Source organism: Mytilus galloprovincialis, chromosome 4, assembly GCF_965363235.1.
Source record: "Mytilus galloprovincialis chromosome 4, xbMytGall1.hap1.1, whole genome shotgun sequence".
In the NCBI taxonomy this organism is placed as follows: Eukaryota; Metazoa; Mollusca; class Bivalvia; order Mytilida; family Mytilidae; genus Mytilus; species Mytilus galloprovincialis.
The window spans coordinates 35,678,555-35,706,405 of record NC_134841.1 but is presented as its reverse complement, the minus strand read 5'-3'; the positions used below and the strand labels follow the sequence as shown (position 1 = coordinate 35,706,405).

The 27,851-nt window shown below is 32.2% G+C and overlaps 1 protein-coding gene across 1 annotated transcript in view; it reads left to right on the top strand.

Annotated features, from left to right (window-relative positions):
* LOC143072003 (antiviral innate immune response receptor RIG-I-like) overlaps window positions 1–27,568 on the top strand; it is a 41,636-nt gene extending 14,068 nt beyond the window's left edge. Inside the window, exons 8-18 of the mRNA XM_076246747.1 lie at window positions 555–911; window positions 1,354–1,538; window positions 2,653–2,834; window positions 5,173–5,368; window positions 6,094–6,256; window positions 7,163–7,258; window positions 9,291–9,451; window positions 18,867–19,005; window positions 22,336–22,575; window positions 24,206–24,373; window positions 25,830–27,568. Of these exons, the coding sequence (XP_076102862.1) occupies window positions 555–911; window positions 1,354–1,538; window positions 2,653–2,834; window positions 5,173–5,368; window positions 6,094–6,256; window positions 7,163–7,258; window positions 9,291–9,451; window positions 18,867–19,005; window positions 22,336–22,575; window positions 24,206–24,373; window positions 25,830–26,473 (2,531 nt within the window). The 3' untranslated portion in view covers window positions 26,474–27,568. The remainder of the gene's footprint in view (window positions 1–554; window positions 912–1,353; window positions 1,539–2,652; window positions 2,835–5,172; window positions 5,369–6,093; window positions 6,257–7,162; window positions 7,259–9,290; window positions 9,452–18,866; window positions 19,006–22,335; window positions 22,576–24,205; window positions 24,374–25,829) is intronic.
* The last annotated feature ends 283 nt before the right edge of the window (window positions 27,569–27,851 follow it).

Genomic DNA, 27,851 nt, shown 5'->3' with positions numbered 1-27,851 from the left:
ATTGGTTAGTCCTGTTTTATTATATGCTTCAGAGGTATGGGGGTTTGAAAATAAAGATAGCATTGAGAAAAACACCTTCAATTTTGCAAAAACATTTTGAAGTTAAGAAGCAGTACACCAAATTATATGGAGTATGGGGAACTCAGAAGATTCCCTTTGGAAACCATTGTTAAACGTAAAACGATGTTGTTTTGGAATAATTTAATATTGGAAAATAACAAGTTATCTTCCATTATGTATAAATTAATGCACAAATTACATTTTCAAAACCCCACAAAATTTAAATGGATTACGTACGTTAAATTCATATTTGACGAAAATGGAATTAGTTTTATTTGGCAAAATCAACTTCCATTGGATAAATTGGGGTTAAAGCACATTATTTCACAAAAACTGAATGACCAATTCATCCAACATTGGTTTTCCCAAATGAATAACTCATCAAGAGGTGCATTTTATTCATTTTGAAAAAAATTGAAAATACACTTGTTTTTCCCCAAACAGTGGTAGACCGAATCCTTTTGAGGTAATTTTCCAAACTTCTACTTATTTAGATGGAGAAGTGCCAAAAGAGAGAAAAAATAATTTAAGTTCTCCAGAATCGACAGAAAAAGGTGATGAAGTTGGTGACTTGCATAGGGCAACAATTCAGGACATATCTATGGACGATAATATAAATGCTGAAGTGGATGATGAAAATACACATGAAAAACAACTAGCTAAATCTACTATAAACTCTCTGCCTTTGCCAGCAAGCAGAAAGTCCCAACCTATAACAACTACACCAGAGCCAGAAAATGATAGCCCAGAAGATAATCAAAAATCTTTGGATTCAATACAGCTTCAAAATCTATTTGAAAGTCTTGATACTCAAGTTACTGGAAAGCCTAAAGTCAACATTGCACAACCTAGTAAGTACACATTTATAATCAGCCAAAAAAAATACAAAAGAAATTAAGTTGGTTGTGTTATGGTTAAACAGATAAATAGTTAAAGAAGAGATTTTTAAAAGTTGATAGATATGTTTGAAGATTTTTAAAATTTATTTTATTTACTAGAAGATGCCAGTGAAATCTCAGTTCAAGCATGAGCATGGACGAAAGATGTATAATACAGGGCTCCATAAAGGTGTATGAAATTGGGTTGTTTTCTCAAAAATTGGTGTTTACTGTGGAAAACAGATTGCTTTAATAACAAATTTAGGAAGTACAAAACACTACATTAATATGTCATATCACAAATATTTCTGACTTTTTATGGTTTCAGAGGACATGCGGCTCAATAAAATCGGTCTCTTCCTTTAGTAGAACAATATATAAATAATTAGGAATTGGTTGTAATTTTTTATTTTAGCTTTCCAAAATGTTGATACAGACATTTTAGATTCTGATAGTGATGGAGAGAATGAAAAGAAAGAAGAATTGAAACTAAGGAGTTACCAGAGAGAATTGGCAGCACCTGGAGTACAGGGCAAAAACTGTATCATAGTAGCACCTACTGGTAGTGGTAAAACACATGTAGCTCTCAAAATCATACAGGTTAGTTTTAGCTGAGTCTTGTTTATGGTAATTCTCAAATGTTAAATTACTTACAAGTAAAAACAAACAGGGTCGCTTTACATGAGTTATGAAATGTTTAGCATTTAGCACTTTCAATTTAATATCTATTGCAATTTATATTTCTTTTTTTTATATTCAGGACAAAATATACACATTCTATTTAAACTCAAGCAATACATGTATCTTACCTTTTTGTATTTTTGGTAGTATCAAGTTATTATTATGAATTATGCATATAACAATATGCAGTACTTTAATTTCATTGTCAAATGCTGATTCCTTTTCTTATTTTTATAAATTTTTGATGATTGAAACTAAATTTTTCTACTTTGAGCATAATTACGGATGCCTATAATTGCTTACATCCACTTCTTTTGAACTTTAGTGGATAGTTGTCTCATTGGCATTATGAATATTTCAAACTGCATGTAAGACTATTTTCAATTGTTGGAGAAAACATTTTATGCAATCTGACCATTTAAGTCTTTTACCTGGTTTTGTAACGAATGAGAATTGGTTATTGCTTATTATTATTTTTTTTAAATTTGATTTCAATATTATGATAAAAGAGCCTTTTGCAAGTTTATTTTTACTATTTAAATTGATTAATGAGAGTTGATACCAAGTGATATCCACTTTACATGAGTTATCTTCTGGTTAACATTTTCTTGGTGTTAAAAGACCATGATTCCTTGATCTATTCTTTTGCACATAACAGTATGACAACATGTGTTTTTATACGGCGTCAACTTATACAAAAGACATTTGAAAACTTTTTGTACCCCTCAGAATGTTATAAAATTTGATGAAGTAAAGATTTTTAGGTAAAGAGTATTTTGTATATTTAAAGTAAATTAAGTTGAAGAAACTGCATATCTCTGTTGCTATGATGGAAATGTACATTGTTTTGATCTTTGAAAGTCATCAATGACCAATTGAAATGTTTCAATATCAATTCATAAAGTGAGATAAGAAAAATGTTTTTTGCATCAAATTATTTGTAATGAGATACAAGAAAAATATCTCTTCTTCTAGAAATAGATAATAGGCTATAACCATAAAGAATAATCTTTTATTTTTTTTTTACTTTCAGGATCATATGGTTCAAATTCGGCAAAGACGTAATCCAAAGGTTGTATTTCTTGTTGAACAAAGTGCTTTAGCCAGACAACAAGCAGACCAGTGTAAAAAGTATTTACATGACAAAGTAAAATTGATCACTGGTGAAGTACAGAGAAATGAAAGATTGAAAAGCTTTTCTTCATGGCTACAAAAGTAAGATACTTTTTCTAAAAATTTGAAAGTGAATGGGAAAAAAGACTTCACAGATAGGACATGCTATAATTAGGACCTTCCCGGTATTTAGTCAATTTGAATCTGAAAGTCATTCTCTCAATTTTTGATCTCTATATTTGCTTATTTTTGTCTTGAGATTACACAAAATAAAAAAAAAATGTTTAATATAAGAAGTATGACTTCACAATAATTATTCTAGTAGTAATGGTGACATTGAAAAAACACTTTTAGCATTTTCACGAAAAAGAAATACACAATAAAAATGTGCCACCCCTTATACTTTTTGAGTCAATTTTTCTATGGTATAGAATATTTAAAAAAGTCAGTAGAATGCGTGTAATGTTTGACATTGTTTTTAAGATAAAGAAAATACATGCTTAGACGTCATCATTTGAAATACAAATTGAGTCCATCAATCTCCCTTACAAATTTTATTACAATCAATGCCATTTTATCAAGAATTACAATGTAAGTATACAAAAATGCTTTTTAACAGCAATTTATCAAGATTTTATTGAGAAGTAATCTATGTCCTACCTAAGCTACCTTATGCAAAGTTTTGTTTATAATTTTTGTACTTTAAGGCCAACTAAAAATAATTAGTAGATTTTCCACCAAATTTTTGAAAAAAATGGGGCGGGTGGGAGTATTTTATTTTTTAAATTTTATTTCATATGAAACCCTCTTGTCACAAGTTTTTCCATGTTTTCATACCCCGGGAGTATAAGCAACATTAAAATAAGCTTATATCATGTATATAAATGTGCTATTGAGAATCATACATAATTTTCAAATTCTTAAATAAATATCTTGGCAACCACTGTTATACATGTACATGTAATCGCCGCTTTAGAAACCTATTTATAGTAACATCAAAAACGAAGAAAAATGCGCTCTTCAGTTGGACTATGCCTACACCAAATTTATTTTGCTTTCTAAGCGATGGTTTTAAGTCCCCATAAAATTCAGCAAATGTATTGGTACAATTGTATGCAACACAAGTATAATGAGTACAGAATAAAATGAAAACTCAGTGTTGAAAGTAATTATGATTAAAAACATGAACTTAACCAAAAAGAAGTTGCTGTTTAATGACTAAATTGAGGGTATTGGGACAGATGGTGTTCGCTGTTTGTCAACAAAAAACGACAGCCATTGGTAAATCTAAGGGCTTGTTATAATAAAATGTATGTTTGTAGACTTTTGATTGCTCAATTACGGTCATAAAGTTAACAAGTTTGTGCTTGTGTCAATTTCTTTAATCCAAACATGTTTTTTGTACCAATTTGTTCCATGATTCTTGCGCTTGGGATATCAGTTACAGTTCCTGACACAAAGTCATTGTACTATACTATAAATTAAAAAACATGGTTTTCTACTGAATCATTTGTGACATGCCGCAATTTGCGTTCTTGGACACAGCGTTTTACTTGTCACTCGAATATTTCATGCCATTCTCGTAATCAATCTCTATTCTCGGTAGATGAAGTTGTCATCATAGAGCAGCACAATATGTTGACTTAATCATTTTCGTTATATTACTTGAAAAAGACGAAAAAATACAAAACCGAAATTTGAAACAGGAAGTTTTGAATGAAACGAAATAATTGATGGTTCCCGGTAACGGACATGATCAAATCCAGAAATCGAAAAAAAAGTTAAATTAAAAAAAATTGGGGCAGGACGATATCAGAGGGGCGGGCGGGGATGAAAATCTATCAATTAATTTTAATTGGCCTAAAGGTGTAAAAATTGAATGCAATGTTCCTGTCCAAACAGTGTAAAACTAAAACCTATGGGCAATGTCTTGACTGATAGTCTAAGGATTTCATTATAAATTAATCAAAAGACTTTTGTGACTTATTTCTAAAACATGTTTATGTTACCATGATTCATGCAAATTAACATTATACTTTAATTGCAAACATAACCTGAAATTAATATCTGACTTAATAGGTATATTTCTTGGGATTATAACTGGTAGTCATTAAATTCTTCAATTTGTGTTTTTTATGACTACAAAACCCACGAAAATTTGTATACCACCAAAAAAAAAAAAATCCACAGTATATCAAGTTATCAATTGCCTGAGTCTAGTTGTGAATAACTTTGCAAGAGCCAGTCAAAAATCTGCAATAAACACAAAATTTCCAAATGGTGAAAAAATAAAGATATAACTAAAAACAACTGTAATTTTCAGATATTGCATGTATGCAGAAATGGAAAAACCAAGTATCGGTTGATATCTCATTTTTTTAATCACAAGTCACTTTTTATTTATGGAAAGTTATTCTAAATTTCTGTTTTCTCCATACAGGAGATCTATTTTAGTTGTTACTGCTCAGTTGCTGGTAAATGCATTAGCTGAAGGAGATGTTCAGATAACTGAATTTTCTTTACTTGTCTTTGATGAATGTCACCATGCCCATGCTAAACATTCCTACAACCAGATAATGCAGTATTACATGGAAAAGAAAATCAAGGAAAGATATGACAGACAGAGACTTCCAATGGTGATATATTATTGACCAATTGTTATTGCTTCTGCTTCTGCTTCTGCTTCTGCTTCTGCAGTGATGTTGATTTCTAAAATACCTTTCTAAATTCTCTTTTTTTAAATTTAGAAGTTAAAGGATAAACAACTAAAGTTCTAACTCCAGTAGTCAAAGTTAACTTTCTGTGGACGAAAAACTAAAAGCCTAATTTATCTGTTTACTTTAACAAAGCCACAGTGTGGTATACAAGACATAGGACAAACAGGACTGGAATTTTTTTAATCAACATAGGAACATCTATAGATATACTTTAAACTATGAACTAGAATAATTGATATAAACTCTCGAAATACAAAAGTAACAATATTTTCTTAACTTGGGAATCATCTGTGCACACAATTACAACAGAAGAGAATAATTTTATATTTTGTTCATCTATTTCCTGTTTCCTGATATTTTACCTTTGTACATGTAACATTTTCACTGGTCTAGACCCACTTTTAGACCTGGTCATAATTTATCAAATATGTAATCAAAGTTGGAAAGGAGAAGAAACTACTTCACATCTTTTGATTGCCAATTATTTTTTATTGTTTTAAGCATGTTTTTTTCCAATAGATGAAGGGATGAACTTCCACTGGCTTATGGTATTAACATGAAGGGGATTCACAGTATATAAAGTTGTACGACTTTCTGTCCATTTTTTTGTTTATTATGTTAATTTAAATTTATTGCTTTAATAGATTGTTGGTTTAACAGCTTCTGTTGGAGTGGGGAGAGCTAATACTCTGGATGCTGCAATTGATTGGATCAAAACAATGATGGCCAATATGGATGCAGAAGAGCTTTCTACAGTCAGAGATTATGTATTTGATTTGTCAAGGCATGTCATTGAGCCTGATCAAAGTAAGAACTTAATTTTTTTTATGCCCTGTTCTATAACTTTTTCCTGATCAGTCATATAAGAGCATGCTTGGTAAATAAAATGATATCATGTAAACTAATCAATTGCTGTTTTTATGTTTATCAGTTGAGATCATTTTAATGAATCAGATAAAACATTAAGGTTCATGTGGACCCTATGGCTAAAATGGCCGTATTTTCACGTAAAAATTTACTCTGAGTACAGACAAACCTGCGCATCTGTAAAAAATTTCAGGCATAGCATGCCCTAGATAAATAAATTTCAAATATGTTTTATGTTTTAGAAAAATAAAAACTTACCAGGATTTTGCCGTGCACTTTTTTTCATTCCTCCAGAAGGTGCCAAAATAAACTAAGTTGGGAAACAGGTTTGAGAACTTCCCCACAGGTAATAATTGAAGTGAGCTGTATTGCTTGACATGGACATGAGATGGACAATAGATACCTGACAATAATTGGTTATTTAAACTGTGTACCTGAGTGGACCATATCTAGGTAAACTCAACTGTCTGTTAATTTTATCATCTTCTGCAGGGACGAAAAAAAGTGTACGGCAAAATCCAGTTAAGTTATGAATTTTCTAAATCATACAATGCATTTGAATTCTATTTACCTAGGGCATGCTATGCCTTAAAACTTTTCCAGATGCACAGGTTTGCCTGTACTCAGAGTAAATTTTGAGGTGAAAATACGGCCATTTTAGCCATAGGGTCCACATGAACCTTAACTTCACATAGCATTGTCTTTGTTTGATTTTTTGAAAGTTTCTAGAAATCAAGTCAGTGGTTTAGAAGGATTTGCATATACAAATATACAAATTTTGAAATATAAGCCCAAAACATCTTACTTGGAAATTACCTCTATTTGAAAGTTTTTTTTTATTTACAGTTGTAAAACTTGCTGATGAAAGAGAAAAAAATTATTTCGGTGAAGCATTAGGCAAAATAATGGAGGTTACAGAAACATACATGAGAAACTCAAACTGTAAGTACAGGATTACTTAATATCTATAGAAACATTGGAAAAAATATTTGCAGCAAACTGCAACATGTAACACTTATCATATGGTACAACAATAGACTATTCAATGTCTTTCAATAATCTAACTGAATGTCGTACAGTAATCTAGTTTGGTCCTCTTCACCATAAATGCACTCCAAAACCGATTATGGATGGGGAAGTGTTATGCCTGCCTGACATCCTAGGGCCTATGTTTAGGTGGTGTTTGCCAATGGACCAGTTTTCCACTGCAATAGTACCCAACCTAAGCTTAGCTATTATTCATGATATCAATATACCAAACAAGCATCCTTCAGATATCTGCTACTGTGTCCTTATTTCATCTACTGGTATTGCATAGGTACCTTTTATCAGGTTGTCTGCATACCTGTCCTAAGTCAAGAGCCTATTGTTCAGTGGTTTTCAATTGTTCGTATGGTTCATAAGTGTATCCTGCTTTTTTGTATAGATTAGACCATTGGTTTTCCTGTTTAATTTTTTTTACACTCACCATTTTGGAGCCCTTTATAGCTGACTGTTGTAGGGTGAGCCAAGTTCTCTGTATTGAAGACCGTACTTTGACCTACAAATTCTAACTTTTAATACAGTGTGACTTGGATAGAGAGTTGTCTCATTAGCACTCATACCTCATCTTCTTATTTATACTGATTACCCCACCTGCCAACCAAGATGGTCAACATGGTTTAAAGTAGAACATAGGGGTGAAATGCAAGTTTTGTCTATTATCTTGAAAACTGTTTTGAATAGGGAAAATCTCAAATGGGCAGGAATGTTCAGAATGTTGAGATCTATATGCTGTCCTTTTGAATTAAAACTGTCAAGACTACTTTTTATAGAAGTTTCTTGCCAATAGATGTCCAATTTTACCATTTTTATCATTTTTGCTGATTATTTTGAAAATTATAATAGATGAAAAATCTTTATTCCAGGAAAATGATCAGCAAGAAAAGATCTACAAATGATTCTGATGGCTAAAATTGTTAGACAACTTCTAATTGGAGCTATTACTCTTTGATTGCAATGTTTGCCTTTTTTTAGTTTCTGCCTAGTATCTTTAAACTATAATAGATTGTTAAAAACTATAAAAAGCCCAAATGAAACAAGAGAAGATGTACAAACAAGTTAACATCATCAAAATTTCCAGTCAACTCATTATTGAAGTTATAGCCATTAAATGATAATTTTTCCCATTTTTTTATAGCATATTTTGAGTTAGAGCCGATGAAATTTTCTATAATTTTGATATAATTTGTCCAAAAAGTAGTACAACACACTAAAATATATTTGAGAAAGCGCAGGTGGGATTTTTTTATTTATTATTTTCATTTATTGTCTAAAAGAAATGCACTACAAAATAACTGTGTACTTGTGTCAACGTATATTTGTTCCGCCTAACAGAAGTTGCAATGGAAACTTTGTTATAAAGATTGTCATAATATCTATTCCTGTTGGAACATACCCGTATTCTATACCATTTATTCCGTTAGGAACATTATACTGTAATATTTATTCCTGTGAAATAATATTCCAAAATATTTTTTCCTTGTTGAACTTATATTATGAAGGAACTTCTATTCTGTGACACTCAGACCTAAGAAGATGATTTCTACCTTATTTTATTTATGTTTTGTTTATTATACAGAAAAGTATAATAGATACAAATGTAGATAAAATCTTTTAACCACAAAAAAGATCAACAGGACAAGATCTACAAATAATTAAAATGACGTGACTGAAATTGTCAGTGAGCTCTTAAAAAAAATATTCCCCTGTAATGATGATTTTTCTGAAATGTTGCCATTGTTGAAGATGCAGGCTAGAGACACAAGATCTTTAAAGCCTCTTGTTTAAGTCAGTGTTCTGACTGTCTACAAACTGTTACCTTGTGAACTAGCAGATGAAAAGTTTGACTTAGTATTTTGGTCTGCGGTGAACAGAATGTTTCATATTCACATTTAATTAAGTCTTATTGTAAGGATTAATATTTATACTGTAGATGCTAAAGATGTCAAGGATCGTGATAATGTTCTGAAAGCACCAGCAGGGAAAGGCACAGACCAGTACACCCAATGGATAAGTAAACTTTGGAGGGAAACAGCAAAAATATCAGATAAAGATGCCATTAGATTCTATACAACATGCCGTACCTATCTTGATGTAAGTTTCTTTTTTTTTCAAGTTCTATAAAAACAATATGTGATTCTGAAATACATTAATGAGTTACTGGTAGTATTGGATAAATATATTACTGATATCGAGATGATAATTTTTGATTCATTAAATTCTTTGTGTGTACCAATTCTGTAGTTAGAAAAAAAGGTACTTTTTCATGGTTTTTATAAGACCCCAAAAAAATTTTGGGTTCGTATAATGGTATGATGTCGTTGTCTGCGTCGTCGTCGTCCGAAGACACTTTGGTTTCCGGATAATAACTTTAGTTTAAGGGAATAGATCTTAATGAAATTTTTTCAGAAGGTTCAATACCACAAAATGAAGGGTTGGATTTATTTTAGGGATGATGGTCCGAACCGTTTAGGAATTAGGGGCCCAAAAGGGGCCAAAACAAGCATTTTTCTAGCTTCAGGATATTAACTTGTTTACCAGTATTTCAATTGCTCTGAAAGTATACTGCAATGTTTAAAATCATAAGTAGAAGGTTTGGATTCATTTAAGGGGTTATGGGGCCAAAGTTTAGGAATTAAGGGCCAAAAAGGGGCCAAAACAAGCATTTTTCTAGTTTCCAGACAATACCTTGTGTGTAATTGCATGGATCTCTCTGAAATTGTACCACAATGTACCATATAACAAAGGGGAGGCTGGGATTAAGTTTTGGGTTAATTGCCCAAAATATGTAGGAATTAAGGGCCAAAAAGAAGCATGTTTCTAGTTTCCAAACAATCATGACAATAACTTGTGTTTAAGTGTATCTTTTACTAAAGTTAGAGTGCGAAAACTAAAAGTATTCGGATGACGACGCAGACGACGACGACGACGCCAACGTGATAGCAATATACGACGAAAATTTTTTCAAATTTTGCGGTCGTATAAAAATACAAAGGAAAGCATGGGATTGAGTTTAAGGGTTATTGCTCCAAGGGGGGGGGGGGGTTCAATAAAGGGGGGGTCTCAGTTTACCATTTTTTTAAGGGATTTTTTTTTTTCAACATTTTTCAAATTTCAAATTTTGAAAAGTTTCAATAAGAAATATTTAATTGCACAGTATTGTGCAATAGATGTGTTAGATCTTGAACCACATTTATTTTGTGGTAAAAACCTATATTATGTCAAAAATTTGATCACAATCAAAATTCAGACAGTATCAAACTTGAATATTGTGACCAAATTTGCCCAAACTGTTCAGGGTTTGACTACTGGGGTCGTATAAAGCTGCGCCCTGCGGAGCACCTGGTTAACTTCATAGTATTTATTGTGAACCACATGCAACTTTTCCACAGATTCATCTCCTTTTGGTCAATGCACTTAAAATTTTGTCATTCATATTGTCCCATTGTATAAACACAATAGCTATTGCTTGTTTGTGTAGTTTATTCTCTAGAAACCTATGAATTTTTGTAGAAGAAAAAATCACTGTTTTATTTACCACAGTAAAAAAATGAAGATATTTGTTTTAACACACAAAACTGCATGATATTTATTCAATGGGACAATAGAACTGACAGAAGTTTAAATAGATTGGCCAATATGAGATGACTATGTGGAAATGTTTCATTTGGTTTGCAATAAATAAGGGATGAGAATAGCCAATTTGGTATAATATTTGGTTCATTAGTGGAATTAAGGATATAGTAAATGTAACAGGGTTCTTGGACGGAATAAAAGGATTCGTCAAGTTTAAGATGTTTTATTCATACAACATAAATAAATAACCCTGAAAGTACACAAATAACAAAAACATAAATACATAGACAATACAGTGTACAAAGGGATATAACTCTAAATCATAAAACAGAAAGTACATGTATAAAATACAATAAACTAGCTCTTTTCTGTAAGAATACAACCAATACTATTTAAGGCTAAGTGTACGTAATTGCACGCCTCTAGCGGAATACGGGATTAAAAACGTTCGTCGTTAGTTACGCAAGTTATCTCCCTTACTCCAAGAAAGGACACACGAAAGAGAAACTACTTTCTGCGGTCTATAATGAATCCAACAAGCACGCCTGTGCTGTCTTAAACCTCATAGAAATTATCTAAATAACTCCAATTAGAAATCACAGCATTCTGTACGTTGTTCTGTGTGCAGCCTGACTTAAAAACACTGTTTTTTTTGTTTGACGCGTAGGAGAAGGCATTTCGTGTTTATGATATCAACAGAAAGAAAAAACGCCTCACAACAAAATTATAAACAAATAAACAAATAAATATGTAACAAATTTTCTTCTATTGATATCAAATTAATTAAAATGAAACCTGAATTGACCCAACAATATCGTTTTAAAAAGCCGTAGTCTTGAACGAAAAACACAATACTCAACGTAAATTTTTATAATAGGTTACAAATAATTAATGAAAGACTTATGAATTTAATTGTTTAATCAAAAAGACGTTGAAATGTTCGTATTTTGTGCAATTGAAAATTTAAGGACATGACTTATATTCATATAAGAAATCAGACGATACCAAGAGAATAATTTGATCACTACTGACACTAGTGCAACACTTACAAGTCGGAAGAACAAAGACGGAAAACAAACAAAAAATAAACAAATTATGCCCCAAAAATTACTCAGTAACTTAAAAGTTCTAACATTTATCTTAAAATAAACAAAAATTATGTCATTCAACTCCCAGTTTTCAACTTTTTCTACATGTGCAGAAAATAAACAGGTGTCTTCTATTCCGTCCGCAATTTATGGGAAAACTAAATCTAAATTTAGAACCATATTGAAATTGAAAGTACACATGTAACATATGTAAGATAAAATATAACATGTCATTTCTTCTTTCACAAATTCCAATTTCGAAGAGATATATAGCGAAATCTGTTTTCTTTTATTGTGCCTGTGTGCATCATTCAAAATTAGAGAATGTAATTTTGAAGTATCAAGTCTCAATTCAAGATTAAGAATGAATAGAATATAGAATTACGAGGGGGGGGGGGGGGGGTAGGACCTTTATCGGAACTCCGGGATCTGGGAATTCTATTTCCGAATTTCGGGTTGTCGGGATTTGATTTTTTTTTAATTGTAATCTTTTTTAATCTTGTAACTGCAATTTAATATTATAATTTAGTGGAATGAGCGGTGAAATGTGTTCAGACTATTACATCTTGATTTTTTTTAAAATTTAACCAAAGTTTACTGCAAGGGGTGTTTAACGACCTCGATGATTATCCATGAGGATCTCGCACTCGGTCAGCTCTAGGTTTTCACCTAGTTCCTTATCATACAAGAATTGAGAAGCCTGTGGTTTACTAGTCTTATAATATGAGATTTTTAAGTTCATATAATTTACATTCAACGTTTTTTATTGAATATTTCAAGGCTTTTTGACTATCAATGTTGACCCCCCCCCCCCCCCCCCCCCCTCCTTTTCAATTGATTGGATAAAACGAATGGATTGCCGCCCCTATTTCAAACTGAAGTCCTATAAACTGACTGGTATTCGAATTTGTTAAAAGAAATAATTGGTATCTCTATTGATTCAATACCGTAATGCCGAAAATTTGTTTCCGCGAATTCCGAACAGCTAGAAATTCAATTAGAAATTCAATAGAGTTTCAATTTGAGTAACTCGAATAATTCAAGCCCTTTCCATGTCCAATTTTCTCCCACACGAGAAATGTAGCATTCGTACATCAGCTGAAAAATACGACTGAATTATTCGGGTTACAATTTGTGTAAATCCCGAATGCACATAAAAGTAAAGGTCCAGCCCGACGTTCGGAAATGGACTGTTGTAGATTTCAGATTGATTTCCCGAAATAAAAATCATACAAAAATGTTTCACGCAAATATTCGTCTTCAGACGTGTAAAGTTATACAACGGTTACTAGCCGGTCTGGATTGTGATAAAAAGAAGCGCATGCGATGCATAAAATATATAATGTCGTGGCTCAGGGATGTGTTGAATTATAGAGATGCTTATGCGGCACAAAGATAAGATTAATTTACCCAAATGTACTAAGAATTGCCACACAACTTAAATTTACTTAAATATTGATTTGTTATCCAGTGCCAGACAGATGGCTGATATTCTGAGAAGAGACCTTGATGAAATGAAGTTTTATGAGAACAAAGATTTTGAAAACATGTCGCAGTGTTTAGATTTTAACAAAAAATAAGTCACCGAGGTCGAAAATAGTTCTAGTTCATAATAAAGAAAATGTCAACCGTTTTCTAGCTTGGCGATCTCCGCACGCACCCGAATATAATAGACAAATACAATACAATAGTACACAAAAAGTAACATAAAGAACTTCAGACCGAGCAACACGAACTCCAACAAAACGGTATATATTTCATACAAGTATAGGACTATATGAAGCGTCGTAACTGTTGCGGCGACGTCAATAACGTTGTCGTTGTTTTTTGTTTTTTTTTACACTCAAAATTCAACTTTAACAGGGTATAGCTTGAAAAGTAGCAAGGTTGCTAAGGACTTTCTTTGCACCAATCGATTCCTCAGACATTTTAGAATCGTCTCATAAATTTAAAAAAAAATCGATCGTCTAATATAATAGAAAATCTTGGAAATGTAACAATTCCTGCCGAATTTTACGATTTTCCCTATATATCCTTTGTAATTTTGGTGTATGATGCTGTTAACTTCAACAGCTCGTATCTCAAAAACGAAAACGGTTACCCCCTTTTTTTATTTTATTTTCCGATTTATTTTTACAAGCAGAATCTACATGTAAAATTTTAAAAAAATCCATTGTGTAGTTTAATTACGTACACTTCGCCTTAAGTGTATATATTATAAATATATGAATTCAATCAAACTCAATTATAAACCAAGTCAGGATTAAGTTCTACATTATGTCCAATTATGTTACGCTACTCATTCATAGATTTATGAATGAACTATTTCTTACTACAAACAATGTATAATGTTTACATGTAATAATTGACATACAGGTAACTACTATCCACAAGACACAAACAATACATATACTGAACTAAAATTGAATAGACAAACACAGACAAAAACTAAAAATACATTTAACACTGTATATGGTACAAAGGTCTATCTCCTAATTTGGAAACATCACCAGATCAATAGAATATGAAGATATTCTGGTCCTGTTAAAAATACAAACATAACCTATATAAGTCTAATGAACTAACTTATATCAGTATAGCATTTATGAACAATAAGTATAATGTTCAGTAGACATTGCCTTAGACTTTTTATAGTAATAAAATAACTGTACCAATACATGTATCATTAATATATCTAAGATATATTATTTCTCAGAGTTCATGAAAATACTTCTTTAAAATAAAATATCTTTCATTCATGCACAATCATTCTGACTTATTCAAAATACATTTTCTCTCAGATTCAAACTAAAGGAATACTGTGCAAATGTTAAAGACTTAGAAATATTAGTAACTGACCTGATTAATATGGAATAAGTGTCCAGAATATTAAACTATATAACTATTTTAAATATGGCTGCTATATATGTAAAGCTTTCTCTCAAGGTATATCAAAAAAGGGTGTATTACGTTTCCGCAAATTTAGCAAAAATCCAGTTTAACGTTTCCGCATTTTATGCATTACTTTTCCAAAAAAATAGATACTACATTTACGCATTGTTACCGGTATTTCTCATGTAAAAAATGGTAAAAATGATATATAAGACTATTTTATAATAGTATTTTTTTCTGGAATAAAATCAAAAAGAACATCTTGTCTATCCAAATTTAGAATAACAAAACTGGATTTCTTTGGTATAAAGCGAAGATTGTTTTGTTTTACCATGTTAACATTTGTGATTTTGGTGCCTTTTATAGCTGACTATGTGGTATGGGCTTTGCTTATTGTTTAAGGCCGAACAGTGACCTATAGCTGTTAATTTCTGTGTGATTTGGTCTCTTGTGGAGAGTTGTCTCATTGACATCATACCAAATCTTTTTTTTATATCAACCCTGTCATATTTTTTACTAAGCCTGTCCCAAGTCAGGAGTCTGTAGCTTAGTGGTTGTCGATGGTTCATGTCTCTACTCATATTTGATATTTTATAAAATGTTTTGTTATGTATAATTTTACATTTAGTTTTTATACGACCGCAAAAATTGAAAAATTTTTGGTCGTATATTGGTATCACGTTGGCGTCGTCGTCGTCTGCGTCGTTGTCGTCGTCCGAATACTTTTAGTTTTCGCACTCTAACTTTAGTCAAAGTGAATAGAAATCTATGAAATTTTAACACAAGGTTTATGTCCACAAAAGGAAGGTTGGGATTGATTTTGGAAGTTTTGGTCTTAACATTTTAGGAATTAGGGGCCATAAAGGGCCCAAATAAGCATTTTCTTGGTTTTCGCACTATAACTTTAGTTTAAGTAGATAGAAATCTATGAAATTATGACACAAGGTTTATGACCACAAAAAAAAAGTTGGGATTGATTTTGGGAGTTTTGGTTTCAACAGTTAAGGAATTAGGGGCCAAAAAAGGGCCCAAATAAGCATTATTCTTGGATTTCGCACAATAACTTTAGTATAAGTAAATAGAAATCAATGAAAGGAGTAGGTTCAGTAAGACCCCTTTTTGGCCCCAAAATTAAGCAGTTTTGCAAAATTGTGAAAATGTAATCTTTTAGCTATTTTTTGGAAATAAGAATGCTTCTGCTACATAAATATGTGCTGTTTTTGACAATACAATGCACATATATCGTGTACTAGCATCATAAAGTCATGCTAAATTATTGAAATCTTCACAATTATAGCATTTTAGTTAAATTTTAGACAGTTTCCGTCTTAAATGAAAGTGGCCGCATTCGTGTTCATTCATAATATTGAAATGTAAGTTGTATTTGATGATAATACATAACATATATAAAGGTTGAGAATGAACACGGATGCGGCCACTTTCATTTTTGACGAAAACCATCTGAAAAGTGACGTTTTTTGGCATATTTGATAGATTTTTCATATTTAAGCTTCAATCGGAGCGTTTTTAATGACTGAATCAGTTAAAATTTTTTACATAAACTAATCGAATCAATTGAAATAGACACTCAAGTGTTTAAAAAGTGTCCTAAATATCTCGTTAGATGAAACTGAAATTTGGGGCCAAAATCGGCCCTTACCGGACCTACTCCTTTAAACACAAGGTTTATGACCAAGAAAATCTTCAGTATTGTGCAATAGCAAGAAATTTTCAATTGCACAGTATTGCGCAATAGCAAGAAATCTTTAATTGCACAGTATTGTGCAATAACAAATATTTTCAATTGCACAGTATTGCGCAATAGCAAGAAATATCTAATTGCACAATATGGTGCAATAGCAAGAAATTTTCAATTGGAGTAATCTTTCTTTGTCCAGAATAGTAGTTGAATCAACTTAAATCATTGTTTTATACAATATACAATGTATATTCACTTTTACTACCAACTGATAAATTAAAACAATCTTTACCATTCAGTGATAACAAGCACTTTTTTTACATTTTAATATGTATTTAAATGAGTAGTTATTGTTGCAAACTCCATTAGAAATTTGAATTGAGATCAGTTTTGGAATAAGGGAAAGGGGGATGTTGAAAAAATATTGAGGGGGGGGGGGGGGGGGGGGGGTTCAATTTTTTTCATTTCAGATTTCATAAATAAAAAGAAAATTTCTTCAAACATTTTTTTGAGAGGATTAATATTCAACAGCATAGTGAATTGCTCAAAGGCAAAAAACAAATTTTAAGTTCATTAGACCACATTCATTCTGTGTCAGAAACCTATGCTGTGTCAACTATTTAATCACAATCCAAAATTAGAGCTGAATCCAACTTGAATGTTGTGTCCATACTTGCCCCAACCGTTCAGGGTTCAACCTCTGCGGTCGTATAAAGCTGCGCCTTGCAGAGCATCTGGTTTAGTTTGAATTGTTGCACACTTCATGTCGGGCCTTTCCAGATGAATTTACTGTATCAGGTTTTGTCATTGATGAAGGTATCCACTTCACACTAATTTGAAATCCATTGAAATATTTGTCACTGGGCATAAAAAAAATTAGCAAAAAACAAACAAACAACCAATGAATTTACAATTAAAAACAAAAAATCAGGCATAAAGGACATACAAAGACGAATGATAATACCAGAATAACCCAATAGTGTATTAAGTAGTGTAAAACACAAAACACAACCGAAGAACAAAAAAACACGCCCCAGCACGGTTTACCTAGCAAACAGAAGAGGCATATATTAAAAATTAAAATGCGGAAACGTAAATAACCTTTAAAAAAATCAATGTAAAAATAATGCGGAAAAGAGTACTACAAAAATGTGGAAACATAGGAATTTTTATGCAGAAATTTAGTGCCAAATTGCGGAAACGTAAAACGCCGATCAAAAAGAGTGGTAAAACTATGAACTCAATGACTGTGACCAATAGTAGACAAGATAATATGACACATGACTGACTGACTAATGAACCAGAAAATTAGAGTAGAGCTGTACTAAGAAGATATAAGAGAATAGAAAAACTGATGAAATCTTAATAAAAATTTAATAAAACTACTAATTAATATTAATTATTCTGAAAGAAAATAAGTATTAGGTCCGAGTACACAGTTATCGTCCCTTGATTTTCGTTGTCCAAGAATATAGTCCCTAGTGTGGACAGTCTGTTACTTGCCAATCTTTTTTCTACCCCTTCCAAACTTCATGTTTTATGCCTCAAATAGCAAGTAGGGGATAAAATTACACTGTGAAAAAATTTGATTTATGAATTTTAATTAGTAAAGTAGTGATTTGGTCCAGCTGAAAAAGGTTACAAATAAGTATTTCGGAAGCTGTCAAAAGATTTCAAGACCCCCTGAACATAAAATTGTCCATATTTTGATTAAAGGCTATGAAGTTTTCTATAATTTTGATATAAATTGTCCCAAAAGTAGTACATAACACTGTAAAAATATTATTGAGAAAGCGCAGGTGGGATTTTTTTTATTTCCATTTATTGTCTTAAAGAAATACACTACAAAATAACTGTGTACTCGGACCATTTTAATGCTAAACACTCTACCACATAAAATTATCATTTCAATATAAAATTGAACTTATTCACTAATAATCAGGTTTCTATAATACTCTCATGTAATTAACATGACAAAATTGACATGCTTTACCCTCACAAACACAAACTGAGGATGAAGCAACATTCAACAAAAACAACCCTAACAAAATTATACCTTAAAAAATTTTATAGGAAGACTGCATATTTAAAATGTATGTAATTCCCTCAGTTAGATAAATAAGCTTTAGATTTTATTTTGCAATGACAAATCTTTATCTTACAGCATTATTTTTACTCTTCTGTGTAATTAGTGATAATTCAATAGTTTGTAGTTCACAAGTAGGTAGAATGAAAGTGTTTATGTTTTTTTCAGTGGTATAATAGAGCACTGATTATTTATGATGATGCCAGGGTCAAAGATGCTTTAAATTTCCTAGAGGAAAACATACGGAAAAAGATAGAGCACCAAGTCCAAGATGAGACAGACACTAAAATGGAAACATTGTATAAAAGTAATGTTGGTGTTTTTAAGAATAAATTTGTTCTTTCTGTTTGAATATATGGTCTGTGACAGGGATTACTGGCTCAATTCTTTGCATGCTAATTATATTTTAGTTTCCTAATTATTTTTATGAAGATGTCATTTAATCTTCCATCATACATCTTGCTCCATGACTACATGTATTAATCTAGCTGAGAGCCACCTTGAGGTGTGGAATTTTCTTGCTGCATTGAAGACTGCATTGGTTGTTTTTGTCTGTTATCTGCTGTTTGGTCGGTTCTTTGAGATATCCCCCATTTCAATTCTCTATTTTATTTAAGGTCTTTGAGGGATTTTGTATTGCCTTTCACTTGCATGGGTAGAACAAAGCAATCACTTATGTTGTGCTGCAATCTCTTTACACTATGACTAAAGACTAAAATTAGAACATAAAGTACAAGTATTGTCTTTTATCTTGATAGGAACAAATCAGACATGACAGAAATGTCAAGATGACTGATGTCCGAGCTGTCTTTTTTGACCGAACTGTCAGTTGGTTTCTTTTAGGTGCCCTTAAGCCCTGGTCACAACGAACCCACGACACATCTATACAGTGCCACGACATGAAATTTTGTCAAAGCGTGGGTCATTTGTGATCATCGTTCGACAGTGGCACGATTTTTGCTCTACGATTTTTTGTCATGTCACTGTTTTGTGGCTGTTGTGAGAATAATGTCTTACCATAGTCGTGCGACTGTTGTGCGATAAACATATTGTCGTGTGTACCAACATAAACCATTTTAATAAAGAAAAATCGTACGACTGTTGCACGACTGTCGTACGACAATCATATGACTGTCGCAAGACACTCGTGATACAGTCGCACGATTTCTCTCACGAATACCAAATTTCGTACGATGCTTGCACAACATTGATTGTCTGTCGTACGACAGTGGTACGTTTGTTGTGCAACATATTTTTGTTTTATTTAAAAGAATACAATTCGGCGTGAATACTTTTTGGAAAAACATACCGTCTGCATTTTAAAGAGGATGCTATTCCACCAGAACGATTACGCTTGCCCCTGCTGAACCAGACTCCAACAATAGCAAAATATGGTCCTGTTAGCGTTGATTTGAGCCCGTGAACAGTATAGGAACCAGAAAAACGCCCGACGTTGGTGAGTTAGGCCATAGATCAAACGGTGTCTGATGTTTGGGCAGTATAGTATACACTGATTCAAGAGTTGGAGCTGGAATCTGCCGGTGATTTCGTTGGATTCATGCGGATGGAGCCTGGCATGTTTGAAGACAGTGACACGACAGTATGACGCGCATCCCTTGACATGAAAACCTAAAAAATAGCCCCAAACAACTCACGATTGTCGTACGACTGTCGCATGACTGACTTGCGACTTACCTACGATGGTACAATTACAATTATTTTTTCTCTGTCGTGTACCCATCGTGGACATGTTGTAGCTGATGTGACCACTTGAAATATTTTTTTTACATTTTTCACGACAACTGTTTTATAGATCTTCCACGACAAAAAAACGTACGATCTGTTGTGACCGGGGCTTTAGGGATAATATTTTTCAATTTAAGCTATTATCTCAAAATTTCTAATAGAATGATTGAAACAGTGATTAACAGGACAAGATCTACACATAAGGCTACCTAGCCAAATTGATAGACTCCTTGTTCAATGTTATAGTGTTTTTACACCTGAATGAAGATGTTTACAAATTATAGTATTTGGCATACTCAATATATTAAGTATTGTGCAATAGCAAGAAATTTTCAATTGCACAGTATTCAGCAATAGCAAGAAATCTTCAATTGCACAGTATTGTGCAATAGCAAGAAATTTTCAATTCCACAGTATTGTGCAATGGCAAGTATTTTCAATTGCACAGTATTGCGCAATAGCAAGAAATATCTAATTGCACAATATTGTGCAATAGCAAAAAATTTTCAATTTGAGTTATCTTTCTTTGTACTTAGATTTTTGATTATGGGCCCAGTTTTCAAGTTGGTCCAAATCAGGATCCAAAATTATTATATTAAGTATTGTGCAATAGCAAGAAATTTTCAATTGCACAGTATTCAGCAATAGCAAAAAATCTTCAATTGCACAGTATTGTGCAATAGCAAGAAATTTTCAATTCCACAGTATTGCGCAATAGCAAGAAATCTTCAATTGCACAGTATTGCGCAATGGCAAGTATTTTCAATTGCACAGTATTGCGCAATAGCAAGAAATATCTAATTGCACAAAATTGTGCAAAAGCAAAATATTTTCAATTTGAGTTATCTTTCTTTGTCCAGAATAGTAGTTGAATCAACTTAAATCATTGTTTTATACAATATACAATGTATATTCACTTTTACTACCAACTGATAAATTAAAACAATCTTTACCATTCAGTGATAACAAGCACTTTTTTTACATTTTAATATGTATTTAAATGAGCAGTTATTGTTGCAAACTCCATTAGAAATTTGAATTGAGATCAGTTTTGGAATAAGGGAAAGGGGAATGTGAAAAAAAAATTGGGGGGGGGGGGGTGTAAATGTTCCTCATTTCAGATTTCATCACTAAAAAGAAAATTTCTTCAAACATTTTTTTGAGAGGATTAATATTCAACAGCATAGTGAATTGCTCAAAGGCAAAACAAAAATTTTAAGTTCATTAGACCACATTCAGTCTGTGTCAGAAACCTATGCTGTGTCAACTATTTAATCACAGTCAAAATTTAGAGCTAAATCTAGCTTGAATGTTGTGTCCATACTTGCCCCAACCGTTCAGGGTTCAACCTCTGCGGTCGTATAAAGCTGCGCCCTGCGGAGCATCTGGTTTTTACCTTGAATACATACTTTTTACCAATTTTGTGTAAACTTAAGAAGAAAGAGACAAACTTTAAATAACCAAAATTATCAGAAAAATAACAATAAAATTACATAAGAAAAACACTAAAATCAGCAGTCCAATAACTCTGTAGAAGTTTGATTGGCCTTAAATAATGATTTTTACAAATTTTAAAACCACCTGCATTCAATTGGTAACATTAAAAATGATAAGCAATACAGGTTCAACAAAAAAGAAAAAAAGTCATAAGTTATAAAATGTTGGAGAGATTCGATTGATAGAGATGACAATAGACCTAGGTGAGCAATGAAGGCTCTTTAGAGCCTCATGACTATTTTTTGTTACCAAAAACTAATGGAAGTGTTCTTATTGCATTTTATCAATTTAATGCAAAAATACTAGTTGTACAATAAAAGCTTTCCTATTATTTTTACTAAAAAAAGGTTCTTGCAGGAATATGTCATTCTAATGATTAACTGTTTTCCTTCAGAGAGTAAAGACTTGCTGCAAAAATGTGTAGAAGACGATGCTCATAAAAATCCAAAGCTAGAGTTGTTGCATGCTATAGTGGCAAAGGTTTACAGAGATCATCCCGACTCGAGAGGCATTATTTTTGTCAAAACTAGAGATCTTGTAATAGCCATCGCAAACTGGATGAGAGAGACAGGAGACTTAAAAACTCTTAACCCTATTAAGTTTGTTGGAGCACAAGCTGCAGGAGATAAGGGAGGTAAGTTTTGGTAATTTTTATTTTGATGGACTCATTATTTATAACTATAGATGAGTTACTCCCCTCTTCAGTGTCATCTCATTTTCTTTTTAACCAACCTATTAGTACGACAAAGGCGTAAAACAGACAAAATAAATATTAGTAATCTATAAAACAATCCTCAGCTTACTTCAAGTATTGATAAGCTGTAAGAAGTTTCCTTTGAATTTGATTCCACCTTGAATATTTTGTTACCTTATGAAACTAATTTTCATTTATTGAAATAATAGTGTTTTCTTCAGTCTCTCTTTTAATCATGCCTATTTATGTTCAGGTCAAGAACCTTGTCGATGGTTGTCTTAATTCATATTCTATGTGTTTATTTTTATACGGCCGCCAAAAATTTGGGGTCATTTATTGGTATGATGTCATCGAAGTCCAAATACATTTGGGTACCGCACAATAACTTTAGTATAAGTAAATAGAAAATTATGAAAAACACAAGGTTTATAACCACTAAAGGAAGGTTTAGATTGAATTTGCTGGTTATGGTCCTTACAGTTTAGGAATCACGGTCCATAAAAGGGCCCAAATAATCTTTTTCTTTTCTAGTTTCCAGACAATAACTTGTGAAAAAAGTGTATTGATCTCTCTGAAATTTTACCACAAGTTTCAATATCACTAAGGGATGGTTAGGATTGGCTTTTGGGGGTTATGGCTAAAACCATTTAGAATTAGGGGCACAAAAGGGAGAAAACAAGGGCTTCCTGGTTAAAGGACAATTTAAAAGCAGTGTTAGGGAGGTAATCCAAAAACAAAAAGGAATGTTGGATGACCTCCCTTATACTGCCTTTAAATTATCTATTTTAAGATTTTTATGCTGTTTTAAATGGGTTATTATGGAAATTTGGGGAGGCAAATTTTTTTCATTTCAGATTTTCGGGGGAGTTTCAATATGTAACAGCATAGTGTATTGCACAAAAGCAAAAAAAAAGGGGGGGGGGGGGGTATTTTTATTTTTTGGGGAGGGGTGTCAATTCGCACAGGCACAGTGTATTTGCACAAAAGCAAAAAATTGAATATAAATTTAAATCATATAACCAATTCTAAGTTCTTTTACTACAGTTATTCTGTGTCAGAAACCTATTATATGTCAAATATTAAATTACAATCCAAATTCAAACCTGTACCAAGCGCGAAAATTATTGCCCCAACTGTTCATTAATGGACCTCTGCTGTCGTATCCAACTGCACCCGGCGAAGCAATTTATTGTTAATTGGAATAGTGTGTTGATGACAGATCTTAGAAAGTTTCCTCTTAATAAGTTAACAAAAAGTGCATGAAATAACATACTGTGGATTCATTTTATTTTGTTGAATAGGGACAAGTGAACCACGAATTCAAATGTTCATCGAATAACATATCTTTAATAGATTTTGCATTCTAAGATAGGCAAAACCACGAAATCAAACATCGACGAATATGCATGTTTTCAGCAATCCACGAAAATTGATACCAACGAAAGTAAATGAATCCACAGTACATTTATTTCAGTTGGTTCAATATACATTGACATGTTTAAGATCTCAATGAACATCCTTACAGCTTTTTTGTTATGATTTGTTGATGAAGTATATACTTATTCCATAGGAATGACAAAGAATGCCCAAGACAACACATTGAAATATTTTAGAGAAGGAAGACATAAACTAATTATAGCCACTTCAGTAGCAGAGGAAGGTTTAGACATACAGAAATGTAACTTAGTAATCAGATATGACCATGTCACAAATGAAATAGCCATGGTACAAGCAAGAGGTAAGGTCAACAAAGAAAGTTATAGAGATACTAGCTATCATAAGCCTTTCACTGAGCTTTTGGTTTGCTTGATAACTCTTTTAATATATTTGTTCAATAATTAGTCCACTTGGTTTATTTCTCAGCAAAATACTTAGCAAGGCTGTAACGGTAATCAGCACACTTGGCAATGTTTGTCTTCACAAATCTTTTCAGAAATCATCTCTAATGATACTATTTGTCCAACTTGAACCAAAATCAGTGATCTAGTCATTACAATGTAATAGATAAATATGACTGAAGGGTTTACCTTCAAAAGATTCTTAATAATCATTCAAACCAAAAGTTATCTAGAGATTTCTCTAATTGCTAGCCACACAGAAATGAAACACCTACCATTTTTGTTGAGCCTTCAACTTTTTTCAAAAAAGGGAGACATACTGATCCTACATTCCGTCATTCGTGCCATCCTCGAATAATCACTCTGTGGTTAAAGATTCACTCTGTGGTTAAAGATTTTAAAATTTTAATGATGTTCTTTAACTATCCTGGTTTTTTACCAAAATTGGACAGAAGCTTGTTTATGATCTAAAGCTAGTATCTAGAAGGAAGTTTTGTTAAAATTTTGTACCTGTTTATCTGTATTTTACTTATAAAGCCAACTAAAATTAATTAGTAGATTTTCATCCAGATTTTTGAAAAAAATAGGGCGGGTGGGATGATTTTTACCGGTATACATTGAATTTTTTTTCATAAGAAACCCTCTTGTGAAGAGTTCTTCATACCACAGGGGTATAAGCAAACTGCAAAATAAGCTTATATAATGTATGTACATGTATAAGGAATTGTACATAATTTTTCAAACTCTTAAATAAATATCTCTGATTGGCAACCACAGTTGACTGGTATACATGTAATTGCAACTTTAAAAATCTATTTATAGTAAACATCAAAAACGTGGAGAAATGCTCTCTTCAGTTGGACTATACCTACACCAAATGTATTTTGCTTTCTTAGCGATGGTTTGTAGTCTCCATAAAATTAAGTAAATGTATTATTATTAAGAATAATGTTTTTTAAAAAGCAAAAATTGTTCAGCAAGATAAGAGTGCAAATATATCGGCATAGATGAAATTGCAATTTTTCTTCTAATGGGACTTATTATCCTAATATGACAATTTAAACCCTGTTTCTGGTTGGAGAGTGTCCATTGTACAAGATACACATAGACCTAGGAGAGTGACAGAGGCTCTTAATAGCCTCTAGATACATGTCGAAGGACAACAAAAATATAATTATTTGAAATAGAAATACCTATATTTAAGGGTTGTAATCTAGCTTAATTAGGATAAGAAATATTGGCCAACAATTTTGGGGAGGATAAGCCCTTTTTGTCAAGCTAATACAGATAAAAAATACTTCCTTCAAAAGGACAGTTAATACATCAAAACTTCATGAACAAATTATATGATTGCAGGAAGAGGAAGGGCAGATGGAAGCCTGTATTATGTTATTGCTAGCAAGAAAAAGATGACAGCAGAAAAAGAAGAATTGAATGTGATGAGGGAAAAGAGGATGAATCAAGCTATTGAACATCTGCAGTCATATATTCACCGTAACAGAGATAAATTTTTAAAGGAAATAAGAGGCTTACAAGTTTCAGCAAACATACAAAGAGAGTTGGAAAATGCAACTAAAGATGGCAGGATTGTCAAAGATTTTGAATTTGAATTGAGATGCGGAAAATGCAGTCAGTTTGTATGTATGTCAGTAGATATCAAGAAGATTCAAAAAGCACATCATGCTGTTGTCAATGATGAGATTGCAGAAAACATCAAGACTACTATAATGCCTAAACCAACTTTTGAAGATGCAGAAATAAAAATGGGATGTGGAAAAGTAAATTGTATAAAATGTGGCAGAGATCTTGGAAACATCGTAATATATAAAGGAGCTCAATTTCCAGTCTTGAAAATAGAAAATTTCATAATCGCGGACAGCCACAACAGTACTGATGTATACAAAAAATGGAAAAAAGTCCCTTTCACCCCTAAAGCCTTAACACCTGAAGATCTACTTGATAGAGTAAATAATGGAAAACTTTATGTTCCTCAAATGTAAATTTTGAGAAGTCACCAAACCATAGGAAACAATCCATTCTATTGGGAATTTATTTCGCTTTTCCATTTGGAAAATAGAATACCTAAATATTTATATTATAGGTTTGAACTCAACAATTTTACATCTTCTCCTGATTGCACAATGATAAACCTGAAAATTAGCCTAAAATTTGATTTTTTTGAATGCTGCAGGTATTCCCAAATTTTGCATGTGTCAAATGAGAGTTAATTGTTTCATTTTGATTCTATTTTTACTGTAGACCTGTTTTGTTTTGTTTGTTCCACATCAATTTTCATTCACTTAAAAGTTAGGAAAGTGAGTAGCCACCCATATTTAACTTGAATGAGACTTAAAAATGCTACCTTAAGAAACCAAATTATTAACTAAGCAGACTGGTAGAGGTATGCATATATCACTAAAGAAAATGAACTCCAGCACTACAAAATCTGTCAAAAGTGTGGTTATGGGTTTGACCATCTTCTTGAATTAACCTATAATATTAAAATCCTTCAGTACACACATTGCGCTCAGATGCAGAATTAATAGTAAAGATTAAAAAGCTTCTGATTTTGAAAATGGACCTGGAATGAAAACAATTGGCTATTCTGCTTTTTACTACTTTTTGGAATAGTAGATATTAATGTCTTGTTGTCTGCCCCTGACACTAGTTAAACTATATTAGACAAAAAATATATACCAGGGTATGCTTGTTTCCTGCCTCCAAGTTGAAAAAAAATATGGCAGGTAGTTGGGGAATGTTGGTTTTTTTTCACAGACGATACTCAAAACTGAAAACTTTTGCCAATTTTTGAAAACGCAAGAACAAAAAATTAGAGTTAGAAGTGTGTGGGGAAAATCTGAAAAGTAACTATAGAGGAGAGGAAATATGCATATGTTTAAATCTCACTAGGTTCATTCTTCTGTGATACTGTAATAGTTAAGTTCTCATAACTATTTCTAGATAAATCAAAAACAATTTTTTGGTACAATACTAATGAAGAATCATCTTGTCAATGCCAAGACTTAATAAGTATGGATAGTTGTTAATAAAAGTAGAAATGTGGAAAAAAAATTCTAAGAAAGACTGAAATATTTTTGATAAAATTGAGAAAGGAAATGGTGAATATGTCAAAGCGACAACCACCCGACCATAGAGCAAACAACAGCCGAAGGCAACCAATGGGTCTTCAATGTAGCGAGAATTCCCGCACCCGTAGGTGTCCTTCAGCTGGCCCCTAAAATATGCATAATAGTACAGTGATAATGGACGTCATACTAAACTCCGAATTATACACAAGAAACTAAAATTTAAAATATATATATATGATAGAAAAAAATAATCTCAAGTTTAAATGATTTTTAGTCGGAATGAAAAACT